This window comes from Procambarus clarkii, chromosome 10, assembly GCF_040958095.1.
Source record: "Procambarus clarkii isolate CNS0578487 chromosome 10, FALCON_Pclarkii_2.0, whole genome shotgun sequence".
In the NCBI taxonomy this organism is placed as follows: domain Eukaryota; kingdom Metazoa; phylum Arthropoda; class Malacostraca; order Decapoda; family Cambaridae; genus Procambarus; species Procambarus clarkii.
The window spans coordinates 18,037,952-18,059,858 of NC_091159.1; the positions used below are offsets into that span (position 1 = coordinate 18,037,952).

Below are 21,907 nucleotides of genomic sequence, written 5' to 3' on the forward strand. Positions count from 1 at the left end.
GGTCCTCATGCGGTACGGTCCTCATGCGGTACGATCCTCATGCGGTACGGTCCTCATACGGTACGGTCCTGATGCGGTACGGTCCTCATGCGGTACGGTCCTCATGCGGTACGGTCCTCATACGGTACGGTCCTCATGCGGTACGGTCCTCATACGGTACGGTCCTCATGCGGTACGGTCCTCATGCGGTACGGTCCTCATGCGGTACGGTCCTCATGCGGTACGGTCCTCATACGGTACGGTCCTCATGCGGTACGGTCCTCATACGGTACGGTCCTCATGCGGTACGGTCCTCATACGGTACGGTCCTCATGCGGTACGGTCCTCATGCGGTACGGTCCTCATGCGGTACGGTCCTCATGCGGTACGGTCCTCATGCGGTACGGTCCTCATACGGTACGGTCCTCATGCCGTACGATCCTCATGCGGTACGGTCCTCATGCGGTACAGTCCTCATGCGGTACAGTCCCAACGTGGTACGGTCCTCATACGGTACGGTCCCCACGTGGTACGGTCCTCATACGGTACGGTCCCCACGTGGTACGGTCCTCATACGGTACGGTCCCCACGTGGTACGGTCCTCATACGGTACGGTCCCCACGTGGTACGGTCCTCATACGGTACGGTCCCCACGCGGGGACCGTACCGCATACGCGAGGCTGGCTAACATCAGAACAGCTTTCAGGAACCTGTTTAAGGAATCATTCAGATCCTTGTATACCACATACGTCGCAGCAGCGGGCCGGTCGCAGCAGCGGGCCGGTCGCAGCAGCGGACCGGTCGCAGCAGCGGGCCGGTCGCAGCAGCGGACCGGTCGCAGCAGCGGACCGGTCGCAGCAGCGGACCGGTCGCAGCAGCGGGCCGGTCGCAGCAGCGGGCCGGTCGCAGCAGCGGACCGGTCGCAGCAGCGGGCCGGTCGCAGCAGCGGGCCGATAACCCCCGTGTGTTACCCTGAGAGACGGTCACCCCGTGTATTACTCTGAGTGACGTGTTCTATTGGATGTCTGAGTGACGTGGTAATTCCAGTGAAGAGTGAAGTCTGAGAGTCTTGTAGGTGTTACTGTATTGTTTTATCTCTTGTCTCAGTGAAGTGTATTTCAATGTATGTATTACAGTGGAAATACAACGTCCAATGTCCCTTGTTATTGCAAGCAGTTGATGTGTGTTGACATCAGTCAGCCCACGTGAGACTCCAAGCACGAGTGACATCCTGGCACCGTGGGCATGCTTCCCTGGGCACGTGTACACTGTGGGTGTATTTCTATGTATCCTCACCAAGTGTCACCCTTCATTACCATAATGTAGGCTCCCTGTGTATTAACTTTATTGAATAAACCTTATTTTTGTTAATTTACAGTGACTCTTAACCCTTCCATAACTACTGTTGCCTGTATTTCTGCTTTAAGTGGGCAAAGGCTCCGGGTATCGAAGCCTTACAGCCTTTGCCACTCAATACTAATGTCTGTGAGATCCCAAGTATCTTTAGCTCTGGAGTGCGTCCACACATTGGTGCAGGCTACGACCTGGTGACGGGAGGCACCTGTCTGGGAGATGTATCATGCCACACTTATCTGGGAGATGTGTGTATCATGCCACACCTGTCTGGGAGATGTGTGTATCATGCCACACTTGTCTGGGAGATGTGTGTATCATGCCACACCTGTCTGGGAGATGTGTGTATCATGCCACACCTGTCTGGGAGATGTGTGTATCATGCCACACCTGTCTGGGAGATGTATCATGCCACACCTGTCTGGGAGATGTGTGTATCATGCAACACCTGTCTGGGAGATGTGTATATCATGCCACACCTGTCTGGGAGATGTATCATGCAACACCTGTCTGGGAGATGTATCATGCCACACCTGTCTGGGAGATGTGTGTATCATGCCACACCTGTCTGGGAGATGTATCATGCCACACTTGTCTGGGAGATGTATCATGCCACACCTGTCTGGGAGATGTGTGTATCATTCCACACCTGTCTGGGAGATGTATCATGCCACACCTGTCTGGGAGATGTGTGTATCATGCCACACCTGTCTGGGAGATGTATCATGCCACACCTGTCTGGGAGATGTATCATGCCACACCTGTCTGGGAGATGTATCATGCTACACCTGTCTGGGAGATGTATCATGCCACACCTGTCTGGGAGATGTATCATGCCACACCTGTCTGGGAGATGTATCATGCCACACCTGTCTGGGAGATGTATCATGCCACACCTGTCTGGGAGATGTATCATGCCACACCTGTCTGGGAGATGTATCATGCCACACCTGTCTGGGAGATGTATCATGCCACACCTGTCTGGGAGATGTATCATGCCACACCTGTCTGGGAGATGTATCATGCCACACCTGTCTGGGAGATGTATCATGCCACACCTGTCTGGGAGATGTATCATGCCACACCTGTCTGGGAGAGAGAGAGAGAGAGAGAGAGAGAGAGAGAGAGAGAGAGAGAGAGAGAGAGAGAGAGAGAGAGAGAGAGAGAGAGGGACAGAGAGAGAGGGACAGAGAGAGAGGGACAGAGAGAGAGGGACAGAGAGAGAGAGAGAGAGAGAGAGAGAGAGAGAGAGAGAGAGAGAGAGAGAGAGAGAGAGAGAGAGAGAGAGAGAGAGAGAGAGAGAGAGAGACAGAGAGAGAGAGAGAGAGAGAGAGAGAGAGAGAGAGAGAGAGAGAGAGAGAGAGAGAGAGAGAGAGAGAGAGAGAGAGAGAGAGAGAGACAGAGACAGAGAGAGAGAGAGAGACAGAGAGAGAGAGAGAGACAGAGAGAGAGAGACAGAGAGAGAGAGAGAGAGAGAGAGAGAGAGAGAGAGAGAGAGAGAGAGAGAGAGAGAGAGAGAGAGAGAGAGAGAGAGAGAGAGAGAGCGAGAGAGAGAGAGAGAGAGAGAGAGAGAGAGAGAGAGAGAGAGAGAGAGAGAGAGAGAGAGAGAGAGAGAGAGAGAGAGAGAGAGAGAGAGAGAGAGAAAGAGAGAGAGAGAGAGAGAGAGAGAGAGAGAGAGAGAGAGAGAGAGAGAGAGAGAGAGAGAGAGAGAGAGAGAGAGAGAGAGAGAGAGAGAGAGAGGGAGGGAGAGAGAGAGAGAGAGAGGGAGGGAGAGAGAGAGAGGGACAGAGAGACAGAGAGAGAGAGATAGAGAGAGGGAGGGAGAGAGAGAGAGAGAGAGGGAGAGAGAGAGAGAGAGAGAGAGAGAGAGAGAGAGAGGGAGAGAGAGAGAGAGAGAGGGAGGGAGAGAGAGAGAGGGACAGAGAGACAGAGAGAGAGAGATAGAGAGAGGGAGGGAGAGAGAGAGAGAGAGAGGGAGGGAGAGAGAGAGAGGGACAGAGAGACAGAGAGAGAGAGAGAGAGAGAGAGAGAGAGAGAGAGAGAGAGAGAGAGAGAGAGAGAGAGAGAGAGAGAGAGAGAGAGAGAGAGAGAGAGAGAGAGAGAACAAGCAGTCACCAACAGACACACTTCATCTCCGGATCAACAAAGATGGCGGCATCACCGGAACATCAGGAGTTGAAGTCTGGGGTCCCTACGAGACATATTTTATATTTAAATTGTTTTCCGATGGTCCGGGAGCCAACCCTTGTCCCGCTTTGTAATTTGTCCCCAAAAGGTTTAGCCTCTCACCCGGTTATACTCGCCTCTCTGGCCACGGTATCCGGGTCATCTGGCCGGGTAGAACTGGCCGATTGTCAACTGTTTCTTCCCCCCCCCATCACCCCTGTGCTCCCCGCAGCAATAGGGAGACATGGGTGGTAAATAACACGCCTATCGTGTTCTAGGGAGAACCTATCCTAACCGGTTCCACCTCCTGACGCGAGGCATTTAAACCCCATCGTCCTGCAGCTGGAATGAATGAGTTTTAGTTCCGGCTATGATAAGATAAGACTGTGATAAGACACGTCATGGCATGAGGAGGTGCCTCATATTTTATATATCAAATCAATTTCAGTAGTATAATGGACGCCCGTGTTAACCCCAGATGCCAGCTGCAATAGCTGGAGTGCGGAACACGGTAAACCCAGCTGCAATAGCTGGAGTGCGGAACACGGTAAACCCAGCTGCAGACTGCACTAACCCGTAATACAACAAAGCAGTACAATAAAACATTGTAACAGCGGGGACATAAAGCAATAACAGGTGACTGTCAGTCTGGTTGTCAGTTCCGCCCCCAAATAACAGACAACAGAAGCGCTCAAACAAGGTTTCACGTGTTTGCAAAATTTATACGCGACGTGAACTGCGTATCTTTATGTTCAAATTATATTTCATGCAATAATTTCACGGGTGGGAAGCCAGTAATCAACCAAGTGCTCTACATGACTTTAAAACTTTACTAAATAAAGGTTAAAATCAGTTTCACAGAAATTGGATACTACGTTGTTTAACCCGTGAATGATTGATGTTAGGCACTGGAACGTGCGTACATGTGTGCGACTACACCTTCTCCCACCCAATACACACACACACACACACACACATACACACGTCTACACCCACACATTCATAATCATCTACACCCATAAACGTCGACGTCTACACGCTCACATGCATACACACATATACAAGGGGGTTTGGGTGGCCGTGTGGACAGCGCTCTAAACTCGTGGGGACCTAGGGACCGGGGTTCGATCCCCGCACCCGGCGGAGACAGATGGGTAGAGTTTCCTTAACCCTGATGCTCCTGTTACCTAGCAGTAAATAGGTACCTGGGAGTTAGACAGCTGCTACGGGCTCCTTCCTGGGTATGTGTGTGTATGTGGAAGAAAAAAAATAGTAGTTAGTAAGAATTGATTGATTGACAGTTGATAGGCATCCCTAAAGAGCAGAGCTTAACCCCCGCAAGGACAACTAGGTGAATACACACACACACACACACACACACACACACACACACACACACACACACACACACACACACACACACACACACACACACACACACACGATTGAGAGGATTGAACTGAGAGGATTGAGCTACGAGGAAAGGCTAAAGGAGCTGAACCTCACATCCCTGGAAAACAGAAGAGTAAGGGGAGACATGATAACCACCTACAAAATTCTCAGGGGACTTGACAGGGTGGACAAAGACAAACTCTTCAGAACGGGTAGGACACGAACAAGGGGACACAGGTGGAAACTTAGTACCCAGATGAGCCACAGAGACGTTAGAAAGAATTTTTTCAGTGTCAGAGTAGTTAATAAATGGAATGCACTAGGCAGTGATGTGGTGGAGGCTGACTCCATACACAGTTTCAAATGTAGATATGATAGAGCCCAGTAGGCTCAGGAATCTGTACACCAGTTGATTGACAGTTGAGAGGCGGGACCAAAGAGCCAAAGCTCAACCCCCGCAAGCACAATTAGGTGAGTACACACACACACACACACACACACACACACACACACACACACACACACACACACACACACACACGCACACACGTATACACGAACATTTATACACATCTACACTCACATTTCCACACGCGTGTACACCCACACACACACAAGCATCTACACCGAATCACATCTACACGTGAAACATATTAGAGAGTAATATGGAGGTCAGTGAGGTGAACCTCCATGCTGCCTCTGATGAACAGGTCGACACTTTACAACTTGTCCAAGCTATTAAACTCTAAATGAACCTGTTTTCACCGTCTCACAAGACGGAGGAAAGGGTCCTGGAAGACAGAAGCAACAGAACCGTGACCCCTGCCACCGCTAAGCAGAAGAGACAGCTAACCATATATTACACTAGTAAGAAGGGGCAGCTTGCCCATTAAGTACTCTCACGACATCAAACAGAACGTCTTGAAACCAATGTCGCCTATACCGTTACATGTCCACCCGTTGTCAGCATCAACGTCCTCAATATATAGGCAAGACGAGAACATATCTCAAGACAATTAACAATTTACAAACAAAATATGCTATATCAAAGATGACATCATTTCTCCAGCCAACCTGAGATCGCCAGATATCCTAACCAACCATACCAACACAGTCGATAGATACAACGACACACACAAGGTTAGATATAGCCGAAGCACTATGTATCAAACACTCCAACAACATTTCCACATTGAGAATATTGAATTAAAACTTTTAATTAATTATTGGAGGAATGTTTTGGAAACAGTAAATCTGTATGGACAAGATAATGGAAATAAAATAAGGAGACTTATAGTGAATGAATTTTCTCACTGCAACAGACGTATACAACAAATATACACCTGGATACAACACAGTCAGATGGATTGTCCAAACTCCAGTGCAGGTCTGCACTAAGGGCTGTACTTCATTCTGGACCAAGGTCTCAATCATTATTATACGTAATGCTATGTATGTCCGGGTATTTGTATGGGGCGTGGGGGAGGGGCGTGGGGGAGGGGCGTGGGGGAGGGGCGTGGGGGAGGGGCGTGGGGGAGAGACGTGGGGGAAGGGTGAGGGGGAGGGGCGTGGGGGAGGGGCGTGGGGGAGGAGCGTGGGGGATGAACGTTGGGGTAGGAGAGTGGGGGAGGGGCGTGGGGGAGGGACGTAGGGAGGGGTGTGGGGGAGGGGCGTGGGGGAAGGGCGTGGGGGAGGGGCGTGGGGGAGAGACGTGGGGGAAGGGCGTGGGGGAGGGGCGTGGGGGAGGGGCGTGGGGGAGGGGCGTGGGGGAGGGGCGTGGGGGAGGGGCGTGGGGGAGAGACGTGGGGGAAGGGTGAGGGGGAGGGGCGTGGGGGAGGGGCGTGGGGGAGGAGCGTGGGGGATGAACGTTGGGGTAGGAGAGTGGGGGAGGGGCGTGGGGGAGGGACGTAGGGAGGGGCGTGGGGGAGGGGCGTGGGGGAGGGGCGTGGGGGAGAGGCGTGGGGGAGGAGCGTGGGGGAGGGGCGTGGGGAGGGGCGTGGGGGAGGGACGTGGTGGTAGGAGAGTGGGGGAGGGGCGTGGGGAGGGGCGTGGGGGAGAGGCGTGGGGGAGGAGCGTGGGGGAGGGGCGTGGCCACAACAAGATAACTGATATAACTAGGTAATAACCTCAGCCAATAATCTAACAATGAACATGTAAGTCCACTTGGAGGGAATCATAGACTACAACATACAGGTCTGAAGTCACTTGGCTTCTCGGACTACCATACGACTGATGTGGAACTGGTCGTTTCCAACTTCAATATGTCCCACACTGTTATCCGACTTTTTCAGTGTACAGACACTTGTGTTGTTGTGTTTCCAGCACGGACGGACCAACTGACTGACATCTCTGTGTGTTCACCTAGTTGTGCTTGCGGGGGTTGAGCTTCAGCTCTTTGGTCCCGTCTCTCAAATGTCAATCAACTGGTGTACAGGTTCCTGAGCCTATTGGGCTCTATTATATCTACACTTAAAAGTGTGTATGGAGTCAGCCTCCACCAAATCACTTCCTAATGTATTCCATTTATTAACTACTCTGACACTAAAAAAAAATCTTTCTAATGTATTTATGGCTCATTTGGGCACTCAATTTCTACCTGTGTCCCCTAGTGCGTGTGCCCCTTATGTTAAATAAGCTGTCTTTGTCTACCTTATCAATTATTTTGAGAATCTTGTATGTGGTGATCATGTCCCCCTAACTCCTATAAACGTGAGGTTTAATTCCCGTAGTTTCTCCTCGTAGCTCATACCCCTCAGTTCGAGAACTAGTCTGGTGGCATACCTTTGAAAGTTTAGTCTTATGCTTGACTAGATTTAGACTCCATGCTGGAGCTGTATACTCCAGGATTGGTCTGACATACGTGGTATACAAGGTTCTGAATGATTTATTACACAAATTTCTAAAGGCCGTTCTTTTGTTGGCCAACCTGGCATATGCAGCTGATGTTATCCTCTTGATGTGGGCTTCGGGGGAACAGGTATCAACCCCCAGGTCTCTCTCTCTCTGATTCTAGAAGAATTTCATCTCCCAAATAATACCTTGTATCTGGCCTCTTGCTCCCTACACCTGTTTTCATTACATTACATTTGCTCGGGTTAAACTCTAACAATCATTTGCTAGACCATTCCTTCAGGTTCGTCCAGGTCTTCTTGAAGCCTCAAGCTGTCCTCCTGTCTTAATCCTTCTCATAATTCAGCATCATTCACCTTCTCATCGTCAGCAAACATTAAGAGGAATCAATCTATAACCTCTTGAAGATCATTTACGTATATCAGAAACAGGATAAGTCCGAGTACTGAACCCTGTTGGACTCCGTTTTTGACTTCACGCCAATCTGAGGTCTCACCCCTCACAGTAACTCTCTGCTGTGTCAAAGGCTTTCCGACAGTCCATGAAGATGCAGTCCGCCAATCCTTCTCTTTCTTGCTTAATCTTTGTCACCTGGTCGTAGAATTCTATTAAACCTGTAAGGCAAGATTTACCCTCCCTGAACCCATGTTGATGGGTTGTCACGAAATCCCTTCTCTCCAGATGTGTTACTAGGTTCCTTCTCACGATCTTCTCCGTCACCTTGCATGGTATACAAGTTAAGGACACTGGCTTGTAGTTCAGTGCCTCTTGTCTGTCACCCTTTTCGTATATTGGGACTACATTAGCCGTCTTCCATATTTCTGGTAGGTCCCCCGTTTCCAGTGACCTACTATGCACCATGGAGAGTGGCAAGCAAAGTGTGTTTAAACACTCTTTCAGCATGTTGAGATTCCGTCCGGGCCAACAGCCTTTCTCACGTCCAGATCCAACAGATGCCAACTACAGTGTACTGTTGTCACAACCACCACAGACCCTCTATAGTGTACTGTTGTCACAACCACCACAGACCCTCTATAGTATACTGTTGTCACAACCACCACAGACCCTCTATAGTGTACTGTTGTCACAACCGCCACAGACCCTCTATAGTGTACCGTTGTCACAACCACCACAGACCCTCTATAGTGTATTGTTGTCACAACCGCCACAGACCCTCTATAGTGTACTGTTGTCACAACCGCCACAGACCCTCTATAGTGTACTGTTGTCACAACCGCCACAGACCCTCTATAGTGTACTGTTGTCACAACCACCACAGACCCTCTACAGTGTACTGTTGTCACAACCACCACAGACCCTCTACAGTGCAGGTATTGTGTATGATATAATTTGTCAACATTCTTACCTCCCAGCAGCTGTACACAATTCTGCAGTGATTTCCAAACTAATATTCGTGTACAACATCCACATTATAAACAAAAACTAATTATACAGCGTGTCGCCTCGAGAGACTTCAACACTGGCGGCGTCTGGCAGCCCCACCCAGCCTATATTACCAGGCGCGTTGCCTGAGAGCTGGTCACTCGTCTCGCGTCCACGGTGAGGTACGCGACACTGTAACACCTAAAATATAATATAAACTAATAATGAAACACAAATATTGTAACATTAAGGGTTACACTGATATATATCCTGAGTAACTGAAACCAAAGATACACTTCTAAGGGAATGCTACACAGGATTAACTACGCTGCCACCATCTGCCTTGTCCATTGAGACTATATCAAGCAACGAGGCAAGAAACATTGCTTGACTTGGAGAGTCCTCTTCCTTTAACTGTCTTTAAATATGGGACGGTGGTCAGCAAACTATATCTAGAGGCTAAGAGGATTCAATAATTGACACAGACGGGAAATTTGACACAAGTTTATTGAGAACAAAATTATGCTTATCACCACTATAAATCCTATTCTACTACTGGTCAGTAGTTAAGAAATTTAGACATGGAACAAAACCCTCAGAGATCACACTTTACCTTAAGACCTCTGTCTCTCCCTCCGGTGGATTCACTCTGTCCCTCCCTGGCTGTGCGATGTTCTCACAGACCCGCTCTGGACCCTGATGTCCGGCACTCTGTCTCCTGAGGCTCGCCTGCTGACCTGCAGCCTCACACTGCCTCCGACACTCCAGCACTCTCTCTCCCTCCTAACTATCATACAGGGGAATGATCATACAACTGAATCATACAACTGAAACAGAATGGGGGGGGGGGCGTTTTACACTGTTGTGGGAAAGTCTGGTGTGGACCTGTTCCCAGCTGATTCAGCCAACTCGGGAAAAGCGTGTTTTGCTCACCTAAAGAGTTAGTCAACACATTTGGGCGTCAGCTTCTCATGATGTACAAAAAAGCAATCAAGCTGTACCATTAAGTTGTTTGTCAAGACCATCAGGATTATTCATAAACAGGAACAAGCTGACTAGGGAGGAACCAGAAAATATTTCAATTAACTCTAACTGAATCTGAGGTTACAGGCTGATCTTACCAGGACGTTCCCATGGTGAGTCACGGGTGTACTCTCCAGGCGTTACAATACCACGGTAGGAGGAGGTACCTCCTCCTACCTGACAATGACACTCTAGTACTCTCATATACATTCTCTCTCATTATTCTCACTGGTTATGAAAGGCTCTGTGCATCACTTAGAAACCACTGGACCTCTTTCCAGGGCACAGAGCTAGCCACAGTAAGTGAACATCTCTTGCCTCCAGTGTGAGGACGTGTCGTCTGCTAGACCAAAATGGCGTCGGGTATCTTCTATCCCCCCGGGCTGTACTCAAGCCCCATGGCCGCCTCTGTCAGTCTGTTTTGACGTGTCTGTGGGAGGTGAACACAGGCGTCCACTTCCTGGTACACCGAATACTTCGTCTTCTCACAGGATGAGATAATAAATAAGGTTCTGTGGGTTCCACAAAATCACCTCCCTCCACACCCCTAGCTCGCTCGCGTCACTGTGGGGCACCACCGTGGCAGACCTACCACCTGCACCTCTTTTAGTGCTCATCTTGTCAATATCACCATTCACGGGCTTCTTCTTGGGCCATGCAAGTAGAATTTCCACGTAAAAACTGAAGGGCACCGAAATACACCTCTACCCTCTAACTTCCAGCACGCAAGTGAGGTTGCAGCCAATCAGCGCGCCTCGCCTCCTTCCACGTCACAGACCTGCCTTCTGCTATTGGCTGATGGTGACGTAATCCATCTTCTTGATCACTCTGCCTTCCTCTGTCGCCATTTTGTCCCCCAACTCAGCATTTGGCCCAGCACCACAAATACCTCAAACTTGATATCTCCCACTCAGTATAACGTCCGGTTTACCTTGTAAACCATGAACTACCTCTTGTGTCAGTCCAGGGTATTTGAGAATGGGGAATCTACACAGACCATTTACGCTCTACAGTGTCCTGTTGCCACAGCTGACACAGACCCTCTACAGTGTACTGCTGACGTCAGCAGTACACTGTAGAGGGTCTGCAGGTGTAGAGGGTTTGCAGGTGTAAAGGGTCTGCAGGTGTAGAGGGTCTGCAGGTGTAGAGGGTCTGCAGGTGTAGAGGGTCTGCAGGTGTTCCCACAGCCCCCACACACACCCACTACAGTGTAGGTGTTGCTACAGCCCCCCCACACACCCACTACAGTATAGGTGTTGCCACAGCCCCCACACACACCCACTACAGTGTAGGTGTTGCTACAGCCCCCACACACACCCACTACAGTGTAGGTGTTGCCACAGCCCCCACACACACCCACTACAGTGTAGGTGTTGCTACAGCCCCCACACACAACCACTACAGTGTAGGTGTTGCTACAGCCCCCACACACACCCTCTACAGTGTAGGTGTTGCCACAGCCCCCACACACACCCACTACAGTGAAGGTGTTGCCACAGCCCCCACACACACCCACTACAGTGTAGGTGTTGCCACAGCCCCCACACACACCCACTACAGTGTAGGTGTTGCCACAGCCCCCACACACACCCACTACAGTGTAGGTGTTGTCACAGCCCCCCCACACACCCACTACAGTGTAGGTGTTGTCACAGTCCCCACACACACCCACTACAGTGTAGGTGTTGCCACAGCCCCCACAGACACCCACTACAGTGTAGGTGTTGTCACAGTCCCCACACACACCCTCTACAGTATAGGTGTTGCCACAGCCCCCACACACACCCACTACAGTGTAGGTGTTGTCACAGTCCCCACACACACCCACTACAGTGTAGGTGTTGCCACAGCCCCCACAGACACCCACTACAGTGTAGGTGTTGCCACAGCCCCCACACACACCCACTACAGTGTAGGTGTTGCCACAGCCCCCACACACACCCTCTACAGTGTAGGTGTTGCCACAGCCCCCCCACACACCCTCTACAGTGTAGGTGTTGCCACAGCTACCACACACACCCACTACAGTATAGGTGTTGCCACAGCCCCCACACACCCTCTACAGTATAGGTGTTGCCACAGCCCCCACACATACCCTCTACAGTATAGATGCTGCCACAGCCCCCCACACATACCCTCTACAGTATAGATGCTGCCACAGCCCCCACACTCACCCACTACAGTATACTTGTTGCCATAGCCCCCACACACACCCACTACAGTGTAGGTGTTGCCACAGCCCCCACACACACCCTCTACAGTATACTTGTTGCCACAGCCCCCACACACACCCTCTACAGTGTAGGTGCTGCCACAGCCCCCACACACACCCACTACAGTGTAGATGCTGCCACAGCCCCCACACACACCCACTACAGTATACTTGTTGCCACAGCCCCCACACACACCCACTACAGTGTAGGTGCTGCCACAGCCCCCACACACACCCACTACAGTATAGGTGTTGCCACAGCCCCCACACACACCCTCTACAGTATAGGTGTTGCCACAGCCCCCACACACACCCACTACAGTATAGGTGTTGCCACAGCCCCCACACATACCCTCTACAGTATAGATGCTGTCACAGCCCCCCACACATACCCTCTACAGTATAGATGCTGCCACAGCCCCCACACTCACCCACTACATTATACTTGTTGCCACAGCCCCCACACACACCCACTACAGTGTAGATGCTGCCACAGCCCCCACACACACCCTCTACAGTGTAGGTGTTGCCACAGCCCCCACACACACCCACTACAGTATAGGTGTTGCCACAGCCCCCCACACACCCTCTACAGTATAGGTGTTGCCACAGCCCCCACACACACCCTCTACAGTATAGGTGTTGCCACAGCCCCCACACTCACCCACTACAGTATAGGTGTTGCCACAGCCCCCACACATACCCTCTACAGTATAGTTGCTGCCACAGCCCCCACACTCACCCACTACAGTATACTTGTTGCCACAGCCCCCACACACACCCACTACAGTGTAGATGCTGCCACAGCCCCCACACACACCCACTACAGTGTAGATGCTGCCACAGCCCCCCCACACACCCTCTACAGTATAGGTGTTGCCACAGTCCCCACACACATCCACTACAGTATAGATGCTGCCACAGCGCCCACACACACCCACTACAGTGTAGATGCTGCCACAGCCCCCACACATACCCTCTACAGTATAGATGCTGCCACAGCCCCCACACACACCCTCTACAGTATAGGTGTTGCCACAGCCCCCCCACACATACCCTCTACAGTATAGATGCTGCCACATACCCCACACACACCCTCTACAGTATAGGTTTTGCCACAGCCCCCACACGTACCCTCTACAGTATAGATGCTGCCACAGCCCCCACACACACCCTCTACAGTATAGATGCTGCCACAGCCCCCACACACACCCTCTAAAGTATAGGTGTTGCCACAGCCCCCACACACACCCTCTACAGTATAGGTGTTGCCACAGCCCCCACACCCACCCACTACAGTATAGGTGTTGCCACAGCCCCCACACACACCCACTACAGTATAGATGCTGCCACAGCCCCCACACACCCTCTACAGTATAGATGCTGCCACAGCCCCCACACACACCCTCTACAGTGTAGGTGCTGCCACAGCCCCCACACACACCCACTACAGTGTAGGTGTTGCCACAGCCCCCACACACACCCACTACAGTGTAGGTGTTGCCACAGCCCCCACAGATACCCTCTACAGTATAGATGCTGCCACAGCCCCCACACACACCCTCTACAGTATAGATGCTGCCACAGCCCCCCACACACACCCACTACAGTGTAGGTGTTGCCACAGCCCCCACACACACCCTCTACAGTATAGATGCTGCCACAGCCCCCACACACACCCTCTACAGTATAGATGCTGCCACAGCCCCCCACACACACCCACTACAGTGTAGGTGTTGCCACAGCCCCCACACACACCCTCTACAGTATAGATGCTGCCACAGCCCCCCACACACACCCACTACAGTGTAGGTGTTGCCACAGCCCCCCACACACACCCACTACAGTGTAGATGCTGCCACAGCCCCCACAGAGGACGGTGACACACCCAACAGGACACACGGGTGAAGATGGTGACCGTCACCATACCACCACCACCAGATGGTGACCGTCACCATACCACCACCACCTCACCATCCCTAGAACAGCTCCCAGGAATAAATACTGAGGCTCCACGCGGCCGCAGGGAATAATCCCGCTCTTTTTGTGTGCTTTATTGACAATTATGACACGCCCCTCGCTGGCTTTTGTTTTTTTACCATACTTTTTTGATGTCCTAGTTTTAATATTCATGTAGTCATTTATGTATATATATATGTATGTCTGTTTATGTGATTCTCTCAGTGGGTGACGTGTGTAGTGGACTGGTCATATGTGGACTGGTCATATGTGTAGAGGTACCACAGTGAGGTACCATGACTGAGGGAGGGTACCACTGTGAGGTACCATGCAGGAGGGAGGGTACCACTGTGAGGTACCATGCAGGAGGGAGGGTACCACTGAGAGGTACCATGCAGGAGGGAGGGTACCACTGAGAGGTACCATGCAGGAGGGAGGGTACCACTGTGAGGTACCATGCAGGAGGGAGGGGTACCACTGTGAAGTACCATGCAGGAGGGAGGGTACCACTGTGAGGTACCATGCAGGAGGGAGGGTACCACTGTGAGGTACCATGAAGGAGGGAGGGTACCACTGTGAGATACCATGCAGGAGGGAGGGTACCACTGTGAGGTACCATGCAGAAGGGAGGGTACCACTGTGAGGTACCATGCAGGAGGGAGGGGTACCACTGTGAGGTATCATGCAGGAGGGAGGGTACCACTGTGAGGTACCATGCAGGAGGGAAGGTACCACAGTGACGTACCATGCAGGAGTGAGGACACCACTGAGGTACCATGCAGGAGGGAGGGTACCACTGAGAGGTACCATGCAGGAGGGAGGGTACCACTGAGAGGTACCATGCAGGAGGGAGGGTACCACTGTGAGGTACCATGCAGGAGGGAGGGGTACCACTGAGAGGTACCATGCAGGAGGGAGGGTACCACTGTGAGGTACCATGCAGGAGGGAGGGTACCACTGTGAGGTACCATGCAGGAGGGAGGGTACCACTGTGAGATACCATGCAGGAGGGAGGGTACCACTGTGAGGTACCATGCAGGAGGGAGGGTACCACTGTGAGATACCATGCAGGAGGGAGGGTACCACTGTGAGGTACCATGCAGGAGGGAAGGTACCACTGTGAGGTACCATGCAGGAGGGAAGGTACCACTGTGAGGTACCATGCAGGAGTGACCGGATACAGGATCCATCAGTTGAGAAAATAATATTGTGAGGTACTGGTGGGCGCCTGGCCAAGTAGGAAGTGGTGAGTGAAGCCTCTCCTTCCTTCCTGCTTCAGCAGCAGGGGGGCTCTCTTCCTGCTTCAGCAGCAGGGGGGCTCTCTTCCTGCTTCAGCAGCAGGGGGGCTCTCTTCCTGCTTCAGCAGCATGGGGCTCTCTTCCTGCTTCTGCAGCAGGGGGCTCTCTTCCTGCTTCAGCAGCAGGGGGGCTCTCTTCCTGCTTCAGCAGCATGGGGCTCTCTTCCTGCTTCTGCAGCAGGGGGCTCTCTTCCTGCTTCAGCAGCAGGGGGCTCTCTTCCTGCTTCAGCAGCAGGGGGGCTCTCTTCCTGCTTCAGCAGCAGGGGGCTCTCTTCCTGCTTCTGCAGCAGGGGGGCTCTCTTCCTGCTTCTGCAGCAGGGGGGCTCTCTTCCTGCTTCAGCAGCAGGGGGGCTCTCTTCCTGCTTCTGCAGCAGGGGGGCTCTCTTCCTGCTTCAGCAGCAGGGGGGCTCTCTTCCTGCTTCAGCAGCAGGGGGGCTCTCTTCCTGCTTCAGCAGCAGGGGGGCTCTCTTCCTGCTTCTGCAGCAGGGGGGCTCTCTTCCTGCTTCAGCAGCAGGGGGGCTCTCTTCCTGCTTCAGCAGCAGGGGGGCTCTCTTCCTGCTTCAGCAGCAGGGGGGCTCTCTTCCTGCTTCAGCAGCAGGGGGGGCGCTCTTCCTGCTTCAACAGCAGGGGGGCTCTCTTCCTGCTTCAACAGCAGGGGGGCTCTCTTCCTGCTTCAGCAGTAGGGGGCTCTCTTCCTGCTTCAACAGCAGGGGGGCTCTCTTCCTGCTTCAACAGCAGGGGGGCTCTCTTCCTGCTTCAGCAGTAGGGGGGCTCTCTTCCTGCTTCAGCAGCAGGGAGCTCCCCTCCTGCTTCACTCCCGCCGTTTACCCGCACGACCTGCTCATGGCTCCCTTCATGTAGGATGGATAATCTACTATACCTGGTCTAACATAACCTAAGATAACAGATTTAACATACTATACAATACCAAGTTTAAAATAATATACATGTGCTAAATACCTTGGCGTCGCCAATTACCTTCTGCCTTAACAACCTACCTGTCCTCAGCGGATAAGTTCATGCAACAGAACTTATCAATTCATTAGCGATTTATTTAAACCAGATTAAGTTCAGGTTTATATATGAGGGGACGGCTATTGTTAGTGCTGTATGTGGTCTCCCTGTCTGTGGACGGGTATTGTTAGTGCTGTATGTGGTCTCCCTGTCTGTGGACGGGTATTGTTAGTGCTGTATGTGGTCTCCCTGTCTGTGGACGGGTATTGTTAGTGCTGTATGTGGTCTACCTGTCTGTGGACGGGTATTGTTAGTGCTGTATGTGGTCTACCTGTCTGTGGACGGGTATTGTTAGTGCTGTATGTGGTCTCCCTGTCTGTGGACGGGTTATTGCTAGTGCTGGTGAGTCTACCTGTCTGTGGACGGGTTATTGTTAGTGCTGTATGTGGTCTACCTGTCTGTGGACGGGTTATTGATAGTGCTGTATGTGGTCTCCCTGTCTGTGGACGGTTATGGTTAATACTGGTATGTGGTCTCTCTGTCAGTGGACGGGTTATGGTTAGTGCTGTATGTGTCCTCCCTGTCTGTGGACGGTTATGGTTAATACTGGTATGTGGTCTACCTGTCTGTGGACGGTTATTGTAAGTGCTGGTATGTGGTCTACCTGTCTGTGGACGGTTATTGTAAGTGCTGTATGTGGTCTACCTGTCTGTGGACGGGTAGTGGCAGTATGTGGATGCTACATGAAGATAACACGTGAAGATGCTGCGTATGCTGACCCAACAAGCAGAACAATAGAGAGATATTCTGTGTTAATTTTGTTTTTTGTAGCAAATTAAACTGTTACTTGCACTTTGTTGCGTTACTGAAGAAGGTTCACTAAATAATTAGCGTTATATCGTAACCCTTCATAGTGGGTAATCCTGAGGCTGGTCGTTCCATAGTGGTTAATCCTGAGACTGGTCGTTCCATAGTGGTTAATCCTGAGGCTGGTCGTTCCACAGTGGTTAATCCTGAGACTGGTCGTTCCACAGTGGTTAATCCTGAGGCTGATCGTTCCACAGTGGTTAATCCTGAGACTGGTCGTTCCACAGTGGTTAATCCTGAGACTGGTCGTTCCATAGTGGTTAATCCTGAGATTGGTCGTTCCATAGTGGTTAATCCTGAGACTGGTCGTTCCATAGTGGTTAATCCTGAGGCTGGTCGTTCCACAGTGGTTAATCCTGAGGCTGGTCGTTCCACAGTGGTTAATCCTGAGACTGGTCGATCCATAGTGATTAATCCTGAGGCTGGTCGTTCCACAGTGGTTAATCCTGAGGCTGGTCGTTCCTCAGTGATTAATCCTGAGGCTGGTCGTTCCATAGTGGTTAATCATGAGGCTGGTCGTTCCACAGGGGTTAATCCTGAGGCTGGTCGTTCCACAGTGGTTAATCCTGAGGCTGGTCGTTCCATAGTGGTTCATCCTGAGGCTGGTCGTTCCATAGTGGTTAATCCTGAGGCTGGTCGTTCCACAGTGGTTAATCCTGAGGCTGGTCGTTCCACAGTGGATATCCCTGAGGCTGGTCGTTCCACAGTGGATAATCCTGAGGCTGGTCGTTCCACAGTGGTTAATCCTGAGACTGGTCGTTCCATAGTGATTAATCCTGAGACTGGTCGCTCCAGTGGTTAATCCTGAGGCTGGTCGTTCCACAGTGGTTAATCCTGAGGCTGGTCGTTCCACAGTGGATAATCCTGAGGCTGGTCGTTCCATAGTGATTAATCCTGAGGCTGGTCGTTGCACAGTGATTAATCATGAGGCTGGTCGTTCCACAGTGGATAATCCAGAGGCTGGTCGTTCCACAGTGGTTAATCCTGAGGCTGGTCGTTCCATAGTGGATAATCCTGAAGCTGGTCGTTTCATAGTGGTTAATCCTGAGGCTGGTCGTTCCATAGTGATTAATCCTGAGGCTGGTCGTTCCACAGTGGATAATCCTGAGGCTGGTCGTTCCACAGTGGTTAATCCTGAGGCTGGTCGTTCCACAGTGGTTAATCCTGAGGCTGATCGTTCCACAGTGGTTAATCCTGAGGCTGGTCGTTCCACAGTGGATAATCCTGAGGCTGGTCGTTCCACAGTGGTTAATCCTGAGGCTGGTAGTTCCACAGTGGTTAATCCTGAGGCTGGTCGTTCTACAGTGGATAATCCTGAGGCTGGTCGTTCCACAGTGAATAATCCTGAGGTTGGTCGTTCCACAGTGGTTAATCCTGAGAATGGTCGTTCCATAGTGGTTAATCCTGAGGCTGGTCGTTCCACAGTGGATAATCCTGAGGTTGGTCGTTCCACAGTGGTTAATCCTGAGAATGGTCGTTCCATAGTGGTTAATCCTGAGACTGGTCGTTCCACAGTGGTTAATCCTGAAGCTGGTCGTTCCACAGTGGTTAATCCTGAGACTGGTCGTTCCATAGTGATTAATCCTGAGACTGGTCGTTCCACAGTGGTTAATCCTGAGGCTGGTCGTTCTACAGTGGATAATCCTGAGGCTGGTCGTTCCACAGTGAATAATCCTGAGGTTGGTCGTTCCACAGTGGTTAATCCTGAGAATGGTCGTTCCATAGTGGTTAATCCTGAGGCTGGTCGTTCCACAGTGGATAATCCTGAGGTTGGTCGTTCCACAGTGGTTAATCCTGAGAATGGTCGTTCCATAGTGGTTAATCCTGAGACTGGTCGTTCCACAGTGGTTAATCCTGAAGCTGGTCGTTCCACAGTGGTTAATCCTGAGACTGGTCGTTCCATAGTGATTAATCCTGAGACTGGTCGTTCCACAGTGGTTATTCCTGAAGCTGGTCGTTCCACAGTGGTTAATCCTGAGACTGGTCGTTCCATAGTGATTAATCCTGAGGCTCGTCGTTCCACAGTGGTTAATTTAAATTTAAATTTTGCCCCGAGGGGCGAGTTTATTGGGCAGCGCCACTCATCTTGTGAGTGGACATACCGCCATAGCAGCATGTACAACACTCCCCAATAGGAAGAAAACCCGCTGGGTTGTTCATCCTGTCACTTGTACCCAGACACAGCTGGGACTTGCTTAACTGTCTCAAGTGAACAGCTCCTCAAACAAGAAGATTAACATCTGTCAACCCTTAAAAGCTTACGTTATCTTGCGGGTGCAAAATGGGGAAATCTTTTACGAACAGTATCAATATTTGACAAATAGTGTTTTCCTAACTCAAACAATGTGGGGTTTATTATTCTACACATATTCCTAATGTCTCTCAGGTGTTCACATTCACGTAGATAGTGGTCAAGGCGGTGTCCGTCACTCTCATCACAGATTCTGCAACTTCGCTGATCAACTGTTGTTTCCATTCCAAATCTCCATGGAAATTTGTATCCAAGACGGATTCTCGCTATTACTGATTCTCTCCCTCGTCGTCCTCCTCTTCGGCCAAAATGATTGGGATTGCCAGCTGCAACCATGTTGTACCATCGTACAGATTCACTGGTTTGTGATTCTATCCTCCTTTCCTCAGTTACCTTGTCACGGTGATGTTGCCTGATAATATCTCTAATTTGTAGTTGATTCTTGGGTATGAAGTATTCAATATGGTCTCCTTCAGCGCCTTCAGCAGCCAGCACATCTGCTCGTTCATTCCCACATATTCCAACATGGGAGGGGATCCACAGAAACTTGACGACTGGTCGTTCCACAGTAATTAATCCTGAAGCTGGTCGTTCCACAGTGGTTAATCCTGAGGCTCGTCGTTCCACAGTGGTTAATTCTGAGGCTGGTCGTTCCACAGTAATTAATCCTGAGGCTAGTCGTTCCACAGTGGATAATCCCGAGGCTGGTCGTTCCATAGTGGTTAATCCTGAGGCTGGTCGTTCCACAGTGGTTAATCCTGAGACTGGTCGTTCAATAGTGGTTAATCCTGAAACTGGTCGTTCCATAGGTCGTAAATTCGTATCACTATCTCCTACAGAAGTTGAGGTTGAGATGGTCCCCTGGTGGTCAGTCCCGCCCTAAAGATGGGGCGGCCGGCAGATAAACTATGTCCTTTGAAATTGCACTCCATTAATTCCATTTAGTTTACGGGCCTCAAGCTCTGGCCTCGGGGGGAAGAAGGAGACATACTGTGCCGCGTCCTGCCCGGCAGTAAGGCCCACGGCGGCACTCTCGCTGGGTGAAGAACGACCCTTGTGAAGTCTCCACTTGACGCCCCCCTCGGATGCGTCCTATTGCGCGCCTAGTACAAACAAGTGAAGCTAGACTAGCGCTAATTAGCAGGCCGCGCACCGATGGTCGCGAGGAATGGCCTTGTTTGCCGCTGTTACTGCTCCTCCCAACCCCCCTTCGAGTCGTTTAAATCCAGAGGGCATCAATAGCGACACAGGACTATACGCGAGTCAACACGACCGCTCAGTCCCCCCCTCAGGCGACGACAAAACCAATCGCTGCTCACACAATCCGGATGTCGTGTGTGAGAACCGCGCTATGAGCGACTCAGATGAAAGCCAAGGACAACAACCCCCCTCCCCCCCGTCAACAGCCTCATTACACACGACCAGACGCAAAGCAAACACCAGCAGCTGTTTAATGTGACGAAAAATGAAGATAATTAGTTTGAGGGTCTTTTGAGGGAGCGTTTAGGAGCTGGATAGTGAATGGCGGTCAGTCAACACGAGGACCAGAGAGGGGCACACAGCCCACGGCACTCCGGCCCACACACGCCAGGCAGCCAGGGCCCCTGCCAGGGCGGTTAGGGGCCCCTGCCAGGACGGTTAGGGGCCCCTGCCAGGGCGGTTAGGGGCCAGGGCTGGGAGTTAGGGACCAGGACTGGGAGTTAGGGGCCAGGGGAGGGAGTTAGGGGCCAGGGCTGGGAGTTAGGGGTCAGGGCTGGGAGTTAGGGCCCACGGCTGGGAGTTAGGGGCCAGGGCTGGGAGTTAGGGGCCAGGGCTGGGAGTTAGGGGCCAGGGCTGGGAGTATGGCAATGTACAAGCGACAATCAAGACACCTAAGGCTCGAATCTCATGCAGGAAGTAGTGTGACTGTTGACTGTGAGAAAGTAGTGTGACTCTTGAGTCTGAGAAATAATAATGATTCAGTGATTTTCAGATGAGTTCAAAATTAGCAAGCCGGAAATTGTTTTATAAATCAATTAGATATGAAAAACATAAATCACAAAAACTTCATTATGCAAATAAGATGAGAGACAGATATATATATATATATATATATATATATATATATATATATATATATATATATATATATATATATATATATCACTAAGAACTCTTTGACCCGGCCAGGATTCGAACCCATGCCGTCCAGGATCACCCCTAAACGTACACAGTACCGTGA

At 51.2% G+C, this 21,907-nt stretch overlaps 1 protein-coding gene across 1 annotated transcript in view; it reads left to right on the forward strand.

Moving 5' to 3' along the window:
• LOC123747975 (ribosome-binding protein 1-like) overlaps positions 1-21,696 on the forward strand; it is a 39,199-nt gene extending 17,503 nt beyond the window's left edge. Inside the window, exons 2-5 of the mRNA XM_069322184.1 lie at positions 17,483-18,232; positions 18,381-19,523; positions 20,286-20,498; positions 21,659-21,696. Of these exons, the coding sequence (XP_069178285.1) occupies positions 17,483-18,232; positions 18,381-19,523; positions 20,286-20,498; positions 21,659-21,696 (2,144 nt within the window). The remainder of the gene's footprint in view (positions 1-17,482; positions 18,233-18,380; positions 19,524-20,285; positions 20,499-21,658) is intronic.
• Positions 21,697-21,907: the final 211 nt, after the last annotated feature.